Source organism: Aethalodelphis obliquidens, unplaced genomic scaffold (genome assembly GCF_003676395.1).
Source record: "Aethalodelphis obliquidens isolate GAN/ISIS:26980383/991018 unplaced genomic scaffold, ASM367639v1 scaffold9, whole genome shotgun sequence".
In the NCBI taxonomy this organism is placed as follows: domain Eukaryota; kingdom Metazoa; phylum Chordata; class Mammalia; order Artiodactyla; family Delphinidae; genus Aethalodelphis; species Aethalodelphis obliquidens.
The window spans coordinates 48,290,951-48,308,647 of NW_020837953.1; the positions used below are offsets into that span (position 1 = coordinate 48,290,951).

Consider the following 17,697-nt stretch of genomic DNA (forward strand, 5'->3'; position numbering starts at 1 on the left):
GTGGTACGCTTGTCTCACCCTGCAGCCAGCTGGGAAAAGGGGTCTTATGTGACAATGGGGGGATCATTTTATGTGTGCCAAGCACCTAACCATGTCAGGAACCATGGGGGCACCATAGGGGCAGTGTGGCCTGTTGGTTAGGAGTAAGACTTGGAGTCTTCCAGTCCTAGGCTCAAGTCCCAGCCTCATCACTCACTAGCTGCATGACCTTGGGCAAGTCACCCAACCCTTTGGGCCTCAGTTTCCTCATCTGCAAAATGGGCAACAATCAACATACTTTCTTCTCTCAGTTGTTTAGAACAGTGCTATCCCCTAGAACTTTCATCGTTTAAATTTTTTTACTAGCCACATTAAAAACAAAAAGCAAAAAAACAAAAAAACCTAAAAACAAGCAAGTGAAATGAATTTTAAGAGTATATTTAATCAACCCAGTCTATTTCAAAAACATTACCATTTCAACTTGTAATCCGTATAAAAAAATCCTCAATGAGATTTGATTTTATTTTAGTTTTTGGCTGTGCCGCACGGCATGTGAGATCTTAATTCCCCAACCAGGGATCGAACCCACGCCCCTTGCAGTGGAAGCACGGAGTCTTAACCACTGGACCGTCAGGAAGTCCGCATCAATGTGATTTTACATTGTTTTTTTTCTTCTTGCACGAAATCTTCAAAATCTGCTGTGTATTTCACACGTATAGCGCATCTCAATTTGGATAAGCCCCATTGCACATGCTCAGTAGCTACAGTGGCCAGCAGCTGTCCTTTGGGGTTAGCCCATGCTGCAGAGGGTTTGACAGTGAAATGAGACCATGTGTGAAAAGCACAGAGCGCCCAGCAGGTGCTGGGTAGGTCAGAGCTATGGTTATAGGCAGGTGTTTCTGGAGCAATCTGGTGGGGAAGAGAGGTCCAAAATAACAGGTCAATTCAAAGGCCCATCCCAGGACAGTGGGATCTAGGAGGGAGCGATTCATCTGGAATTTGGATATTCTGAGATCGAGAGGCCTTCCGGAAGGTCGCTGCATTCAACTTGGGCCTTAGAGAGTGGGCAGGATGTCAGTTGACAGTAGACAGCGATGGGAAGGATGTGGCAGAGGCAGAGGAACAGAACCAGGAAGGGCTGGGCCGCGGTCAGAAGCTCAGTTCCGTCCCAGGGGAGGTAGTGAGTAACAGAGGGAGGGGGCTGGAGTGAGGCGATAGGGAGTGGTGGGGACTGTGGAGGGTGGAAGGGTGTGTGCCAGTCTAAGGCAGACACAACTGGGGAGCTGGAGCCATCAGGAATATGGGTCCAGAGCTGCCAGGCTCCTCTGGTTTGTCCATGGAAGCCAGAAATCTGGATTTTTATGTGAAATCTGACTTTTCAAAGTTGGCAACCAATTCAAATTCTTTTGAAGCACTGCGCTTCGCCAAGCAAAACATGTCTGCCGGCCGGCTTCTGCCCAGGCGCCCTGCCGGCCAGTTGTCGTAGAGATCGTGTTGGAGAAGGAAAAGCGGCATCGTGTGACTAAGATAGAGGGTGGGGGACGCTGGCATGTGGGCTTGTCTGCCTGGCTGAGGGGCCCTGGCTTTCCCCAGGATGCTGGGAGCCGCAGGGGCCCGAGGAGGCCAGGAGGGCAGCTGGGCTGTTTCAGACCCGGAGAGACGACATCTGGCACCCTGGGGGTGGGCAATTTCCAGGTTCCAGGTCTGCCTGGGGCTGGCCAAGGGCCAGCAGCCAGAGGGGTACTCCGGGGCGGGGACCCTGGGGGGAGCGAGGGCAGGTGGTGGAGGCGGCCCCTGGGAGCGTACCCACTCAGACTGACTTTCTGTGACCTCAGGGCTCCAGGGCCCAATAGGAGTTGCCCGTCTCAATTCAAATTCTCAAGAGAGCAAGTCTAATTGAACAGGCTGGCCCAGGCGGCCACCTCTGGCCCAATCAACTATGTCCAGGGTATGTACCACCTGGTACGACATCTCCCCCTTACCACACCCACCCATTCTGCAGGGCTGCAAACCGGGCAACTTGTCAGAGGGGAGCCCATGGCAGGCCTGGGGTGGGGACAGCCCGTCCCGATGCCTGATTCCTCCCTGGCCCCCAGAGGCCCGTCTCTGGGCCCTGAGAGCTAGCAGGGTCCTCAGCGACGTTCCTGTGTTTGGAGTCTCTGGGGAGAGAAGCACACCTAGGGGCTCTAGGAGGCTGTAGCTTTCATGTGGAGTGCGGGGAAACTAGATTCCAGAGGGGCTGGGCCTGAGCAGTCCGCAGAGGGGGCGTCTAGAAAGCAGACTGAGCACCTTGAGGGAACTGAAAATGGAGGGGGGGCTGGGGGAGGGGGGGAGGACGGCGGGGTTGGGGGGATGCTAGAGGCCAGAGAGGTTAGCCAGGTAGAACTCCAGTGCTTGGAAGAACCAGGACAAAGGACTCCAGACCCCACGACCACCCCACGGTGGCCGAGGGGAGTCTGGCCCTGGAGTGGCTGTGGCCTGGGGCGGTCATGGCAGGACCCAGAGGGCTGGCAAGGCAGCTCCAGGACCCTGTGGTGGCGTAAGTAGCCCAGAGCCTGCTGAATTTAGGACCAGAATCCAGAAGTCTTGGGACAAAGGGGGTTAGAACCCAACCCCAGGCCCTGAGTTGTGAGAACCCAGGGACTCAGGGTTACAAGCAGACCTCATTTGGCTGAGTTCCCCAGATTCAGGTAGGGTGCATGGGCAACTCCCCCAAAGCTGGCTGCGGTCTCCAGGTCCCTGGAAATCCAGATGGCAGAGGAGCTGCTGCCGGGTGGTGGAGAAGAGCCCTGCTTCCCACCCGACCCTTGAGCCAGCTACGGCTTGACAGGCAGGGCTGGGGCAGGGCCAGCAGGATCGCTGACCCCAGGGACCCCGTCAGGGTCCTCACAGGGCTGTTTCCCCCCTCAGCTGCCCCTGCCTCCGGGCTAGAGGCAGGACAGGCATCTCTGGCCCTTCAGACAGCTGAGATTCCGAGAGGGAAATCAGAACTGTGTGATTCTGTGAACTGAGTGAGGCAGGGCCCGCCTGAGAGTCCTGAGAACTAGCAGGGGCCCTTCTCAGAACGCCAGGTTCCCACTGCACAAACAGCAGACTGGGGGACACTGGGGGACACTGTGCTGTCGCTTCCCTCTCAGCCTGGAAGCTTCGGAACACCGAGCAAGGCCTCTTGTGCAGCTGCTCCTTCAGCCTCCTCGCCCCGGCCGTGCCGGGCCCCACATGAGGCCCCCAAGACTTGTCAGGGTCACCAATGGGTCCCCAGTGCCCAGCTTGGGGCTAGATACATGGTGAGCCCTCAGAGGACCCTTGCTGTATGTTTGCTGAGTGAATCCAGAGAACCCAGAAGACTTGGGATCCATCACAGTGCCCTCTGTCACAAGTCCCTGAGGGCAGGGATGGGGTCCTGGTCACCCCTGAGTTCCCAGGGCCAGCCCATGAAATAGATGCGCGTAGAAAGGCAGGCACCCTACTCTGGTTGGGGAAGGGGCCAGGGGAGACTTTGGGAGAGAGACCCGGGTCCCATGGGAAACTGGGTCTTCCATACCTGGATCTCATCTACCCAGAGCCTCCCAGCACCAACCTGCAGGTGGGATGGGGTCTACGCAGGCTCAGGAGAACTCTGAGTCCCTTGGGAGAGTCTTGGCCACCTCCCCCAGGCTCCATTTCTGAAGTGAAAAGTGTTTTGTAAACACTAAAATGTTGTCCAAGTATCTCCTGGTGCTATTTACATAAAGTACAAGACCAGGCAAAACTAATTGAGACAGAGGTCAGGACAGCACCCCCTGGGGGGTGGGGAGTGGCTGGCAGCTCCCATGAGGGAGCCTCCTGCAGGGGGGCTGGTGGTGCTCTGCTTCTTAACCTGCGGGCTGGTTATTTTGTAAAAATACGTTTTGTGAAAATTTTCTGAGCTGTGTACCCATGAGAGCTGCACTGTTCTGTACATATTTATTTTATACTTCCATAAAGTTTTAAAAATGCTAACCAACACAGAGATGATAGTAATAAAACAACAGTAGCCACCAAGCCCACTCCATTTACGGAACCCTTACCCCCACAGCCGACAGCATCTCTAAAGGAGGAGAGGGTCCTCTGCTGGGGGTGGAGGACAGAGGGTGCAGAGATCTGTCCTGACCTGCATGCCTATCTACAAGAAGGCACCGTTTCCACTTAGACGGTACCTTTGGGGCCAGGAGAAATAGCAGAGTTGTCTAAAATGCCTTCATTCCCACTTTCCAGGAGATTGAGAAAATGTCTCCAGACCACATCAAAAACAGAGGTGTTTTCTTTTGAGGTGGCTGGGAGGCTGAGGGAGTTGAGGGGCGGAGGGATGGCCTTTGGTCACACCCACGACTTTTCAGAGAGGAGGGGAAGGCTCCAGTTGTGGGGAGGGAGGATGGGTCGCGTCCTCCCGGCAGATGCCCCGCGCCCGGGGGCAGGCTCTGCCCAGCGGGGGTCCAGGCTGAGGGGCGCAGGGGGCGGGGCACGGAGTCCCGCCCTCCGCAGGCGGGGCCGCCGCTCGGCTCCTCCCACCGCCCACCTGCCCCGCCCCGCCTCTAGCCGCAGAGGGTCCCGCGGCCGCGGCGCTCCGGCCTCTACCCCGGCGCTCGGCCGGCGTCCGCCCCACGCCGCCGTTGCGCTCGCCCCCGGCCCGCGGCGCCCCCCGCACCGCCCGCGTTCCCGGCCTCCCGGCGCCTCTTCCATGGGTGAGTGCGGGGCCCCCGGCCGGGCCTCGCCATGCAGGCCGGCGGGCCTGGCCGCCTCCGCGCCGGCTCGGGGAGGGGCGCGGGCGAGGGGCATCGCGGGCAGGCCGGGGAGTTTGGGGCGGGGGAGGATCAATGGGAGGGCAGGGCCAGCTCCTTCCCCTCGGCAGGCGGGGGCTCAGCCTGCCGCCTCCTTTGGGGAAGGCCTGCTCGCGGTGGGAGGTAGACGCCGGTCTCGGAATCAGGGATGCGGGGGTCCAAACTGTGCCCCGTGTCGGGGCGCGCTTCATCACCCCTTCCCCTGGCCCTGCAAGCTGACCGGGGCGGGCAGCCTCTTTCCCCCCTTCCTTGTCCCCTCCGCTGCTGTGCCCCAGGAGGAGAGGCAGCTAGCTTGGAGGGGACCAAATGCTGGGTCAAAGACGGACAGCGGGTGAGGGGGACCACCCCAGGATTTTGCGGGGGAGACCATCAATAGAGGCAGCGATGTGGAGGACAGGGGTAGGAAGGGATCTTGGGCCCCTGGCATCCCCCTTCCCCCCGTAGTCTTGCAGGGATCCCCCAGGAACCCTAGGGCCCCAAAGTCACTGAGCCACCCCCCTCCCCAGACTAGTGGTACAGAGAGAGGGAGCTGCTCATTTCCAAAGACGTTTTCTCCCCCTGGAATCTGGATACTTTCCCTGGGGAGCTGCTACAAGAAAAGGGCTCTGCTAACAGATTCCCGTGCAGATAAGTTGGCATTTAAAAGAGAAAGGGACACTGCCCTCCTTTGAAGGGTGCATTGAGGAGACGGCCCCACCCATCCTCTGGTCGGGAGGCTCCTGGGGCCCCGGGGAGCCTGGGTGCCCCAGCCTGGGCGCACCCTCCCTGGGCCCCGCCCGACTAGTAACCCTCTTCTCTCCTTTGCAGAAGACCGGAGCCTGGCTGAAGAGAAGGGGCTGTGCTGTCAGAACCCCGACTGCATGGACAAGGGGCGGGCGGCTAAGGTAGGGTGGCTGGAGGGCCGGGGAGCAGCTGGGGGCAGAGGGGACAGGGCTCTAACCGCACTCGCTGTCCAGGCCCGGAAATCCACAGGGCCCTGGCAGGGGTGCAGCTGGCCTGGCTACAGGGTCGTGTGGGTTCTGGGGTGGGCAGGGCCGCAGGGTGGCTGGCTTAGGAGGCAGAGGGGCTGACCCCAGTTCAGAAACAGTGGAGCGGGGGGGACTTCTGCAAGGGCAGCTGGAGCAGGGGTGCCCCAGAGCCCTTTCCTGCACTGCAGTCCTTACAGCCCTGAGGTGACGGGAGCTGCCGCTCTATGTCACAGATGAGGAAACTGAGAATCAGCAAGAAGGGACACCCTCCCTCCCACCCCCCACCAAGGTTCCATTCCAGTGCCCAACGGGCACTCTTCCTGGGGCACCAGGCCACTCTTCAGGCCTGGGCATGGGTCAGGGACACTTTGGGACTTTGTGATAGTGACTATGGGCCTGGGGATGACAAAGGGAAGAAGGGACCAACTGGTCGTGGAGTGTCAGGACTTGGGAGCTACGAGTGGACAAAACAAGAGGGATAAGGATAGCAGTGACGGCGGGGCACTTCTGCCTGGTTCGTGCTGGGCTCTGTGCCTTCTGTGCTGTGGCAGCTCTGCTGGGAAGGTGTCGGTCATTGCCCTGTTTTCCAGATGAAGATACCAAGGTTCAGAGAGGTCCTGTGACTTGGAGGAGGCCCCACAGCTCAGGAGAGACCGAGCAAGGGTTTGAACCCAGGTTTGGCCCTTCCCAGCACGCATTTGAGTGACAATAGTTGTAACTGCCACAACTCACTGTGGGCACTGAGGACTCTGTCTCCTCCCTCTAGCCTTCTGACATCTGTCCTGTCATTATTCTCATTTATAGTTGAGAGGTAGCAGCCCATCTAAGAACACATCGCTAGGATGTGGTAGAGATGAGATTGGAACCCAGAACCCAGATCTGTATGGTGCCAGAGCCCTGTTCCTAACCACTGTGTAGCTCAGCTCTGCCAGCTGCAGGAAATTAAAAATGCCACCCTGTTACCCCCCTCCATCCAGACACACGCGCTTACATTCTGCACAGGAAGACCACGGTTAGAAGAAACGTGGAGGACTGTTCCGCGGGCGGGGAGAGGAGGGGGAGGCTTCCAGTTGCCGTGGTCACCAGGCAAGGGGGTGGCTGTGATGTCAGATGCAATCTGCTGGCACGGTTGGTGCCTGGCATCGGGGCTCTGGTGCTGGCTGGTTGCCTCTCCCCCATATGGGGGCTCCTGGCAACAAACTGGCCTCAGTTATCCTCAGTTACATCCTGCCAGGGGCCTGCAAAGCCTTGGGCCCTCTGCCTGACCCGCAGGGATGACAAAGGGGGCCAGGCCACACTGTCCCAGCCTCTCCTGTGGGCAGCTGCTCCTCCTGGGGCGGGCCCACAAGCTGCCGCAGGAAGGGCCAGGGGTGAGGCCTGTGAGATGAGAGCTGGTGTCAGAGCATGTGTGGGCCCTCTGCAGCTTCCAGGTCCCAGCCCTGGGCTGCCTGCAACTCAGCATGGCTGACATTGGCACCAGCAGCCAGAGGGTCACCCAGCCTGCAGGGGGAGAGCCCAAGTCCTATCACTGGTGGGACCCACTCTGGGACAAATGACACAGACTTGGGGGACAAGGATGCCTGAGCCATCAGAGGGAGAAGGGCTAGTCAGGGAGGACATCCCGGAGGAGGTGACCTCTGGTGGAAGTGAAAACATAGATAGGCAGAGCAGAAGGCAAGGGCCCTCCAGGAAGGGGGGACTGCCACAGGCAGAAGTACAGAGGCAGGAAAGAAGGGGTGGGAGGCAGGTCTTGCCAAGGGTATGAGCAGGCTGGAGCAGAGGGTGAGAGGAGGTGAATGACACCCAGGTTTGGTGAGAAGGAGGAGAGAAGAATATCCTGTTGTTGTTTTCTATTTTCTGGCCGTACCGTGTGGCACGTAGGATCTTAGTTCCCCGACCAGAGATCGAACCCGTGCCCCCTGCAGTGGAAGCGCGGGTCCCAACCACTGGACCACCAGGGAAGTTCCAGAATATCCTATTGTTGGTGATAATAATAACCAGCAGGCAGGCTGTTGGGCCCTCATGCTTGTCTCACTGAACCCTCGAGGGAACCTCAGAAGAAATACATTATTATTCTTCCCATGTGAAACATAAGGAAACTGAGGCTCAGAGAGACGGAAGAACTTGCCCACATCCCACAGCATGACTGGCACAGCTTGGCCTGGAGTGAGACGGAGAGCATCGTTCTCCCTCTCCTCCCCAGCCATTCGAGGAACGGCTAGCAGGATGTGACTAGCTTTCTGAAGGAGATGACGTCATTTATTCAGTCACCAAATCAGCTTTAAGCACCTGCTGTGCCAGGCCTGGTTCTAGGCCCTGGAGATCTCCAGGGAGCAAAGGTTCTGCCCTCCTGGAGCTGCATCCCAGCCCCACTGGGAGGAGGAGGGAAGTGAGGACTTGGGTTTGTCAAACTGGCCCCCCAGGCTACCCTGAAGGGCCATCTTCCAACAGGGCTGGACCCTTCCACTTCCTGGCCCACCCTTGAGGGTTTTGTTTGTTTGTTTGTTTGTTTATTTATTTATTTATATTTTTGGCTGCGTTGGTCTTTGTTGCTCGAGCACCGGCTTTCTCTAGTTGAGGTGAGCGGGGGCTACTCCTCATTGCGGTGCGCAGGCTTCTTATTGCAGTGGCTTCTCTTGTTGCGGAACCTGGGCTCTAGGTGCGTGGGCTTCAGTAGTTGTGGCACGTGGGCTCAGTAGTTGTGGCTCGCGGGCTCTAGAACTCAGGCTCAGTAGTTGTGGCGCACGGGCTTAGTTGCTCCATGGCATGTAGGATCTTCCCGGACCAGGGCTCAAACCCGTGTCCCCTGCATTGGCAGGCGGATTCTTAACCACTGCACCACCAGGGAAGCCCCACCCTTGAGGTTTTATTTGAGCCTCTCCTGGGTGCTGGGGCTTTTGAGATAAATCAGCCACCTCACCCCTACCTCCTGTCCCTGGAGTTCACTCTAGAGGGATGGGGATAACCAGGATGGGCTTCCTGGAGGAGGCTGCTGGTGTCCAGAGAAATGAGGGGGTATTGAGCTGGAAGAAAGCTGAGTGAGCCAGCAGGCTTTCTGAGGATGTAAGGAGTGAGCAGGGCTGAGGAGGGGCTGGGGAAAGGGAGGCAAAGCTGAAGAGGGAACGCCCTGATGTCCAGGTGAGGTGTCTGGATTACCTGCCTTGGGGATGACCGGAGGGAAGGTGTGTCCCTACCCTTCCCCAGGATGAAGATGTATAGAGTAGCCCACACCTGGGAGCTCCAGGGTCACAGCCCACCCCTTTCCCGCTGCATGACCCTGGGCAAGTCACTACACCTCTTTGAGCCTCAGTTTCCTCATCTGGAAACTGAGTTTTCTCAAGTTGCAACAAGGGTGAAAAAGAGGGCTTACGTGCGAACTGCTTAGCACAGTGTGGCTTGCTGCAGCTGCTCAAGAGGATGCTATCTGCAACCACGTGTCCATCTTCCTTGCAGGGGGAGAGAAACCCCTAGACTTCGTGCGTGTCCTCCTTCCCCTCCCTGAGATCTGAGACCTCCTTGGGTTCCATCCCAGACCCCAGCCAACCCCACCCAGCCAGACAAATGTTTATTGCACATCTGTCCAGTTCCCAGGGCAGGTGTCCTGTCGGGGAGACGGAGGAAGTGTTTGCTCCCTCTCTCCCGGGGTGCCGGGTGATGACACGGTGGGTGGCCCCGCCCTGCTGCAAGTTAACCACGGGGCAGAGTCTGGGCTCCCTTGAGCTGGGCACTCTGATGAAAGTCTGTACAGGGCACCTCGGGTCACAAGGGGACATGGAGGAGGGCTGACACTGGCCTAGGGGACCACATTTGAGGGGGCAGAAGACTTGGGGGTGTTTATCCTGGAGATGGGACGCTAGGACATCATCCTTAAAGGTATTAGTTCTAGCAGCCGCCATTTACTCAGCACCTACTGTGTGCCAGGCCCTGCTTTAGTGCCTCACCACAAGGACCTCATCTAGTCCTCACCCGCACCCTGTGCAGTAGGGACCACCCCATCTCCATTTTAGAGACAAGACACTGAGAAACAGGGAGGTGCGATGACTTGCCCAGGCAAGGCCAGAACTCAACCAGGTCTGTCTGTCCTCAGAGCCTATCATTTCTAAGGAACTGTCAGGAGGAAAGGGAGGTGAGTTTTTCTGCATGGGTCCCAAGGGGCCTGGCAGGGAGGTGAGCTTTTGTTCAGTATAGGCAAGAGTTTCCAACAGCTGAAGCTGTTCCCTGATGTATAGATAGTGAGTACCCCACCCCTAGAAGTATTTAAGCGGAGAGAGTGGAGATTCAATTTGATGACTTCAGAGCTCTCTTCCAGCTTAACAGTGGGCTGTGAGGTGGCAGGGATGAGTCGGGAGGGTGGTGTGTGTGTCTAGGGGAGGGGTTGTCAGATGAAGACCAGTGGCCACAGGGCAGAGGAAGGGGTGGATCTGAGGTCCCTGTGGAGAAAGAATGGGCAGGATGTAGTGAATAATGGGAGAGGGAGTGACCTATTCTCCTGGGCAATGCTTTGGGGGTAAGAGGTAGGAGGCCAGCCAGGGTGCCCTTGAGAATGGCCAGATTCTGGGGATCTCTGGAGGTGGCTGGTCTGTGGAGATGCTAGTCAGCTGTAGACAGGGGGCAGTCCAGTGTACAGCTGGAGAATGGGGCAGGACCAGAGGAGCAATGCAAGGGGAATTTGGGGGCTTTGGCTAAGTAATTTGGAGGGGAGAAGGTGAAGGCCTGGGGTGCCCAAGAGGCAGAGACAGAGGACCCACCTCATGCTACCTGGCGGAGATGAGCTGCTCTGGTGTGGACCAGCCCCAGGAAGGTCAGTGCTGACAAGGAGGGTAGCTCCCATTAGGAGGGGGCTCCAGCAGCCTGGAGGCCCAGGCCTGGTGAGGGGCCTGACGGAGGTGGTCTAGAATTGGCAAAATGCAGGTAGGCCTGAACCCGGAGGCTCCCGCGGGGGTCCCAGTCCAACCACGCCCATCTGCTAGCTTCGGTAATTAGGGAAGCGGGGAGGTGTGCCTGGGGCTGGGTGGCCTGCCTTCTCAGTGGGATCCCTGTGTCCCCAGACACTATCTCCACCTCCAGTCCTGAGGGCAGAGTTATTCTAAACTCAAGATGCTGGGAACCACCAAAGGGCGGAATGGCCCCCTTTTTCAGGACCTGCTAGGCGTGGGCCAGGAAAAAAGAGGGAGGCACGGAGCAAGGCGGGCCCGTTTCTCAGGCGCCGTGGAGGGCGCCGTTCAGAATCCAGCGGAAGCGAGCCTGGCTTGGGGCGATTCCCGGGACGGGCTGGGCCTGCGGGTTTCCCCCCACCCCGCCTGGACCCCGGGGGCAGCGTCCCGCCACGGGCCCTAGGCGGGGGCGGGCGAGCTCGGGTCTTCAAGCCCAGGTTAAAGACTACAGACTTTGAACTTTTCGCAGGTCTGTAAAGGGCAGCCCCCTCGGAAACAGTGACAAGCGCCTCCTCCCCTCTGTCCACAGCGCGGACCCTAGATTAGCTCCAAGCGCCGGCCGGCCCTCCTGCCACCCCCCTGGGCCGCCGGGTGGGGCGCCGGGCCCTTCCCGGGACCGCAGACCCTCCCCCGTCCCAGCCGGGCGCGCCGATGGTACGTCCCGGCCCGCCCAGGTGGTAGCGCCCGCGCCGGCCTACCGTAATTCCCCTACGCCCAGCGCCCCTAGCCGGCGCAGAGCGGACCGAGCCCGCCGGGCGGCTCCGGTCCCCCTCTCCCCGCGGCCCCGTCGGACTCTGGCAGCCTTGGCCCGAGCCCCAGCCACTGGGGAGGAGAACCTTGTCCCTAGGTGAGTCTCACGGGGAAGCTGGGGTCCGGACGGGGGTGGGTCCGGGCGCCAAGACTCTCCCTGAATGAATGGACAGAACCCTGGGTGGAGGGTCCCGCACAGTCCTAGGCCAGCAGGTGGGTGTCGATGGGCGCCACTGGCCTTGCCTCCGCTTACTTGAGGGTGGAATGGGCTCCAGCGCCCGCCTCCACAGTGACTCTAGGGTGCGGTCGGCTGGGAGACATGGTCGTGAGGAGTCTGCAGGGCCCCAGCCCTGGTGTGAGGGCTGCTGGTGGGGCGAGGGCATCTGAAGGGGCTTTGGCGCGGCTTGGTTGGGTGGTTTCGGCGACCTTGCCCCATCTGGGCGTCCGAGTCGGTCCCAGGCGGAAAGCCCTCTCGAGGCCGGCAGGGGGCGCGAGAGTCTGCACCTCAGGCAGCCTGGGCCAAGCCTGGCCCCCGCTAGGGGGAAGGGCAGAGGGACAGGACCCACGAAGCCAGGACAGGCCCTGGCCCACCTTGATGAAAGACTGAGGACTTGGAGGCCCAGGGGGCCCAGGGCCCCACAGATTCCTCCATTGCCTTCCCCAGGTTTGGGGGGCTCTAGGAGGATCTCACTATTTCTCTGCCCCTTTGCCAGAGTCCAGGCACACAATGGGACCCAGCAGCCATGCCTAGATAGAAGATTCTAGAGAACTGGCCAGTGCCCTCTTCACACAGGTGGGGAAGGGCAGAGGGGTAGATGGGCCCCAGAAGCAGGTCTCCCACAGCCCAGGCCTGTGCTCTCTGCCCCACTCCCTCCCAAGGAGCCTTTTGTGTGGCTCTGAAGAAAGAGGCGCCAGGAGAAGGGCACAGGCTGCCACGCCGGGGTCCTGTGCAGGGACTGGGCAGGAGGTGAAGTTCATGAACCACAGCCTTTCCTTCTCCCCCTAGCACCCACCAGTCCCAGCTGTTCGGCTCCCTGGGGAAGAAGGGGCCTTGCTGGCTTCTGCAGCTGGTGCAGTAGGGCTGGCCTGCAGAGAGGTGCTCTACACCCCTGCCATCTGCCCTGCACAGGGCAGGGCCTTAGGGCAGGCTCTGTGTCCAGGTGGACCCCAGGATGAGGGGTGAGGCCGAGGCCTAGGGGAAGGGAGGAGCCAGGTGGGCCGCTGGGAGCGGGAGAGCAGCCTGGCAGAGCTGGCTCCCCACCGGCTGACGTGCCCACGCGTGCGGCCTCCACCCCTGGATTTCCAAGGTACCAGATGGGGCCCTGGGGCTGGTAGTCTCCCAGGGGAGCTTAGCTCAGATAGGGAGCCCCTGGGCAGGGGTATCCCCCTGGCCAGGGAGCCCCAACTCCTGGTTCTAGGCCAGTCTTCTGTGGACAGAGCACAGAACTGGCTCCAGACCTTGGTCCAGACCTGTGACCTCTCCTAGACAAGGAGCTCCCTCTCCCACTGCAGACCAGGCTGGGGCCCCAGCCCGCTGTGGGGGAGGGGATGCCCACAGGCCTCTGCTTTTCTGGGGCTGGGGAGGTGGTGCTGGGCGGGAGTGGGAGGGGGGCTCCTGCCTTGGTGACTCCATTATTCATCAGCCCCAGCATCTGGTTTCTCGGTATCAGTTTCAACAAGCCAGTCCTGACTCATGAGCCTGGAGCTGCGGCTGGGCTGGGGAGGGGCCCCCTCCCCAGGGAGTCAGGGGCTGGGACCTTTTGGGCCTGCGCATGGGCCATTTCAGCTCTCTTGTGTAGAGAGGAGGTGGGAACCTCAGAGCCTGATGAGGCCTCCTCCCTCCCCTGGTGCAGGGGCCTGGGGTGCCTTTCCTCCCCTGCTCTGCAGGTTCCTTGACCCTGCACTCTTGGCTCTGGGGCAACAGGGCCCTGGCTTTCTAAGGAGCAGCCCCAGCCCTGGATGGAGGACCCAGGCAGGAGCATGATTCAGGGTGGCCAGAACCTGGTCACTCAGGTGACCTCTGGTGACCTGTCCTGGCCCAGCCCTGATGGTCTCCACTTGATGCAACCTGGTTACCCTAGGCCAGTGGGCTTGGGGATCTGCCCTGTCCCCAAGGGGGTGGACCTCAAGGCCCTGCTGCCCAAACCACCACTTGGCTGGCCTTCATGTCCCCATGCCTTCTCTGTGCCTGAGGCACATGGGTAGTGGTCCAGTGGGCATCTGCTGTTAGTACTAGTCACTTTACCTTTCCGAACCTCAGTTTCTTTGTCTGTTGAATGGGGGTAGTACCAGTGTTTCCTCCTTACGGTCTTTTAGAAGAGTGAACAGGACTTGGCACAGGCCTGGGCACTTGGGACTGCTCAGCGGCTGGCCACGGAGGGCAGCAGTAGGGGCAGGGGGCATGCGCAACACCTCCAAGCTTTGAGGTGGAAACGGACCTGCCTGGGGCCAGCAAGCCAAGGTCATGGATGCTAGGAGGAAGGAGAGAACCTGTGGACAGGCAGTGGGGAATGCTTTGTTGACTGTTGGCCACAGAAGGGGACATCCTGGCCAAGACCTTTCAGGCCCCAGTGGCCTTCTCTGGCACGAAGCCCCTTCCTCCGCTTTCATTCATCCATTTATCATCTAGTCTGCACAGAGCATCTACGGTGGCCAGGACTATTCTAAGTGCCGAGGATGAAGTGTGGGCCAGACAGCCAAGACTCCTGGCCACTGGAGAGGATAGTCTAGCAGGGAAAAGTGATAATCAAGAAGTGAACAAAGAAATAAAATAATTTCAGGTAGTAATAGCTGCTTCGGAGGAAATAATTCAATGTAAGGGGTTTGAGAGTTCCAGGGTAAGGGGCTATTTATTTTGAGAGACGGGTGAAGACCTCCTTGGGAGGTAGCAGTTAAGGTGGGGCCCAGTGCCAGCTGTTGGAAGATCAGGGGCACGTTGTGTCCCAGACAGAGAATGCAGAGGTGCAGGCTCTGAGCTTGGTGAGTTGTAGGGATGAAGGAATCCAGCACGGTGGACCACCCTGTGGAACTGGCCAGAGGGCACGGTAGGAGCCAGGCCACAGTTGGGATTTTATTTTAAGCAAGATGGGAAGCCACAGGAGGGTTTGTGGAGGAGTGACATGATCAGGCTTTAGTTTACAAGAGATGTGCCAGTGGTGTGGACAGGGGGATGGCCCAGGATTTGGGAGCAGAGGGGGTCCTGGAAAGCTCCCGGCCCGAATAAATTGCTGCTCTCCCACCCTCTTTCCACCCAGAACCATATTGAGGGGGAGCTGACTAGGGGATGGGAGGGGGCTGATGACAGCATGTCCCCCTCCCCCATGGGTCCTGAGGAGTTCCCCAGGGAGGCCATTCCAGAACCTCAGAGTCAAAAGTCTGGGTGTCAGTCCTGCCTGTGGACTTTTCCCTCACTTTATCCGCCACGCGATGAATGAAGATAACAGTGCCCCCCTCCGCCTCCCGGGAATGAGTGTAAAAGCGCTTTGACAACCTACAGTGGGGACCCCGGCACCCCAATCCTGGTCGGCGTCCTCGCCAGTCTCTGATGAGCGCCCCCTGGCGGTAGGGCACCCGGAAGCTCCCGCGTGGCCCCTGGGCCGGAGGGACCAGCCTGCAGCAGCAGGGGCCTCACAGAAAGCTGAGTTGGGCTGCGGGGTTTTCCGCGACACCCCCGTCTCACTGTGCTCCTGGAGGCTCCCCAAGGACTACCCTCTCCGCCCCGCGCGCCTGCCTTCTGCCCGCCGCCTCCACCTGTGGTCACCGGCGCCCCTCTGCTCCTCTGCCAGCACCACTGGCCTAGGCAGTGGGAGCGGGGGTCCCCCGGGCTCAGGCTCTGAGCCGGGGGTCGCTTGGATTGTGGGCGGGCACTAAGAGGACCCTCAGGAGGGCCTCTGAGCGCCGGCTGTGGCTGAGGCGGGGAAGTCGGTGGTCAGAGCAGAGACAGATGTCCTCGGAGCTGGACAGGGAGCGGGGGTCTGAGGACCCGGAGAGGGATGTGTCCCTGGTCTGGTCCCCCCTCTTCTGCCGCCAGCATGAAGGGAGTTCCCTCAGGGGAGGGGGAAGAGGTCCCCCGGGCTGAGGCTCTGGGGCGGGGGTCCCCAGGGCTGGGGGGAAGGGACTGAGATGCCCTTTCGGCCGGGAGGGATCTCCTGTGCCCCAGCCGTTTGCGTTGGGGTCGGGATGGAGGTCTGAGCAGAGTGGGGCGCCCGTGGGACTGGGCGGGGGCCGGGATTCCGCAGTCAAGGCGAGGGCGTTTGTCACCGGCGGGCCCCCTGCCCCCAGCATCCAAGGAGTTCCCCTGGAGGAAGGAGGAGGTCCGGGAGGGACCCTCTGAGCCCGGGACCTTTGGGCCGGGGGTCAGAGCCGGGCTGCGGGCGGGAGGGTGGGTGTTCCCCGCCCCCGGGGTCCCGGCGCGCTCAGCGGGCGGGCGCGGCCGCACAATGGCAGGAAGCGGGGCTCCGCGCTTTGTCCGGCGGGCGGCGCAGACCGCCGCTTCCTCCGGCCGCCATGGGGACGGGACCCGGCGTCTCCGGGCGCCGCGCGGCCTCCAGGCCGAGCCCCGGGCTGCCCTCCCGGGACTCCGAGCCCGGCTGGGCGGGGGGTCGCGGCCGCCACGGGGAAGACCAGGTAGGGGAGCGGGGGGCCGGGCGGGGAGGCCGGGGCGGGTGCGCGCGCCCTCGTCCGCGCGCGTCTCTAAGCGGATGGGCAGGCGGCGGCCGAGACCCCTGCTCCGGGTGCACACCGCGGGGGTGCGGGGGGCGATGAGGGCCTGGGGGCCTGGGATGTGTCCCCCACCCCGGCACCAAGGGTGCCAGGCAGCGGAGGAGACCGCCAGCGCCTGGCCTTTTGTGTCTGGGGCTGACTCCGGACACACCTGTGGGTCCCAGGCCCTGGACTGGGCCACCCCTCCCCCTTTCCTTCCTCTGCCCAGGCCCTGCCCACACCCCTCCTACTCCTGCCTCTGGCCAACACCCTGGTGTGACAGGGAAGACTGACTTCTTGTGCCCCCATCCCTGTGGGGATCAGCCTAGACCATGATCCCCAAAGGGCCCGGCCCCCCGTTATTTGTAAAATTGTGGTCCATTCTTTGCCTGTGGAGATGCAGCGTGACCTGGCTGTTCTATCTGGTGGGCTCGCCCCTCTCTGGCTGAGTCCTGGGGACCTTTGGTCCTGGACCCTGCTGTCCGTCTCTGGCTGGCTGGGGTGCTGTTACCCTCAGAGGGTGGGCGTGGTGGGCAGCAAGGAGGTGGGGAGTAGACCCTGGGTCTGAGAGAAGAGGCCCAAGAATCTGGCTTTGGGAAGGGGCTGCCCTGCTATAGTGCTGGGGAGACCCCCAACCCTGGAGGGGATGGAGGTGAGAGAAGGGGTGGGGAGCAAACAGTGTGGGCTCTGCCCGCCCGAGGGGGGTTCTCGGAACTTCATCCTCAACCAAACCTGCTGAATACTCACCTGCTTCAGATCCTGGGCCTGACTCACATCGCCCCTGGTGTCCCTGAGCCTGGGGGCTGCTGGGAGGATGGGAGCAGAGGAGGTCAGCCCGTCGTTATTATTAGCGTTAGTGTCTGGTAGTAATAGTAGTAGCAAGAGGAGAAGGAGAAGCTGTGGCGGAGTTAAACAAGGCCCAGCACGGTGCTGGGAAATGAATATTCCCGAGTCTCTCCAGCCCAGTGCCCTTGCAGGGCAGGGTACATAGAAGGTGCTTGATAAATATTTGTTGAATGCTAAATCTGCCTTAAAGAGTGAATCTTTGTGAAATCTGCCATCTATATACTGGATTGGTTTAAAAACGAAATTGTGGCACAGAACCAGGGACTTGGGCTGGAAGGGTCCCAGAGACCGCCCCCACCCCAACCTTTACAACCTAGCATGGCTCCTGCCATGTCCAGGTAGGAGACCAGGGCCTGGGCAGCTGGTAGGTCTGCAGTCCCACTGCCCAATGCCAAGCCTAGAACCAGAAAAATGAAGCTGTCAGGGAAATGGCGAGAGGCCTGGAAGGGGTCAGGGGGGCACCTGTGCCAGCCTGGCTGCCAGGCTGGACACAGAGGGTAAGAGGGCTGCCGAGCTGGCAGGCTGTGGGACTCCTGGGAGGAAAAGACATGTGCTTTCCCCAGATTTGTTGTCAGGAGGTGATGCTCACGACCGTGGGTCCCAGCATCTGCAAAGCTAGGCCCTCTGTCAGAAGTGCCCCGGGGATGCCAGAGGGTGGGGGGCAGAGCCATGGAGGAGAATAGGGGTTTTCACACTTTTTAAAAAATGTTTTGGGGGCTT

At 60.3% G+C, this 17,697-nt stretch overlaps 1 protein-coding gene across 8 annotated transcripts in view; it reads left to right on the forward strand.

Moving 5' to 3' along the window:
* The first annotated feature begins 4,562 nt into the window (after positions 1-4,562).
* PLEKHG5 (pleckstrin homology and RhoGEF domain containing G5) overlaps positions 4,563-17,697 on the forward strand; it is a 28,568-nt gene continuing 15,433 nt past the window's right edge. For 2 of the 8 annotated variants that reach the window (XM_027110359.1, XM_027110353.1), the window contains exons 1-2: positions 4,563-4,682; positions 5,586-5,662. In XM_027110359.1, coding sequence (XP_026966160.1) covers positions 4,679-4,682; positions 5,586-5,662 — 81 coding nt within the window. In that variant the 5' untranslated portion in view covers positions 4,563-4,678. The other 6 variants (XM_027110349.1, XM_027110352.1, XM_027110355.1 and 3 more) reach the window with 5 other exon arrangements.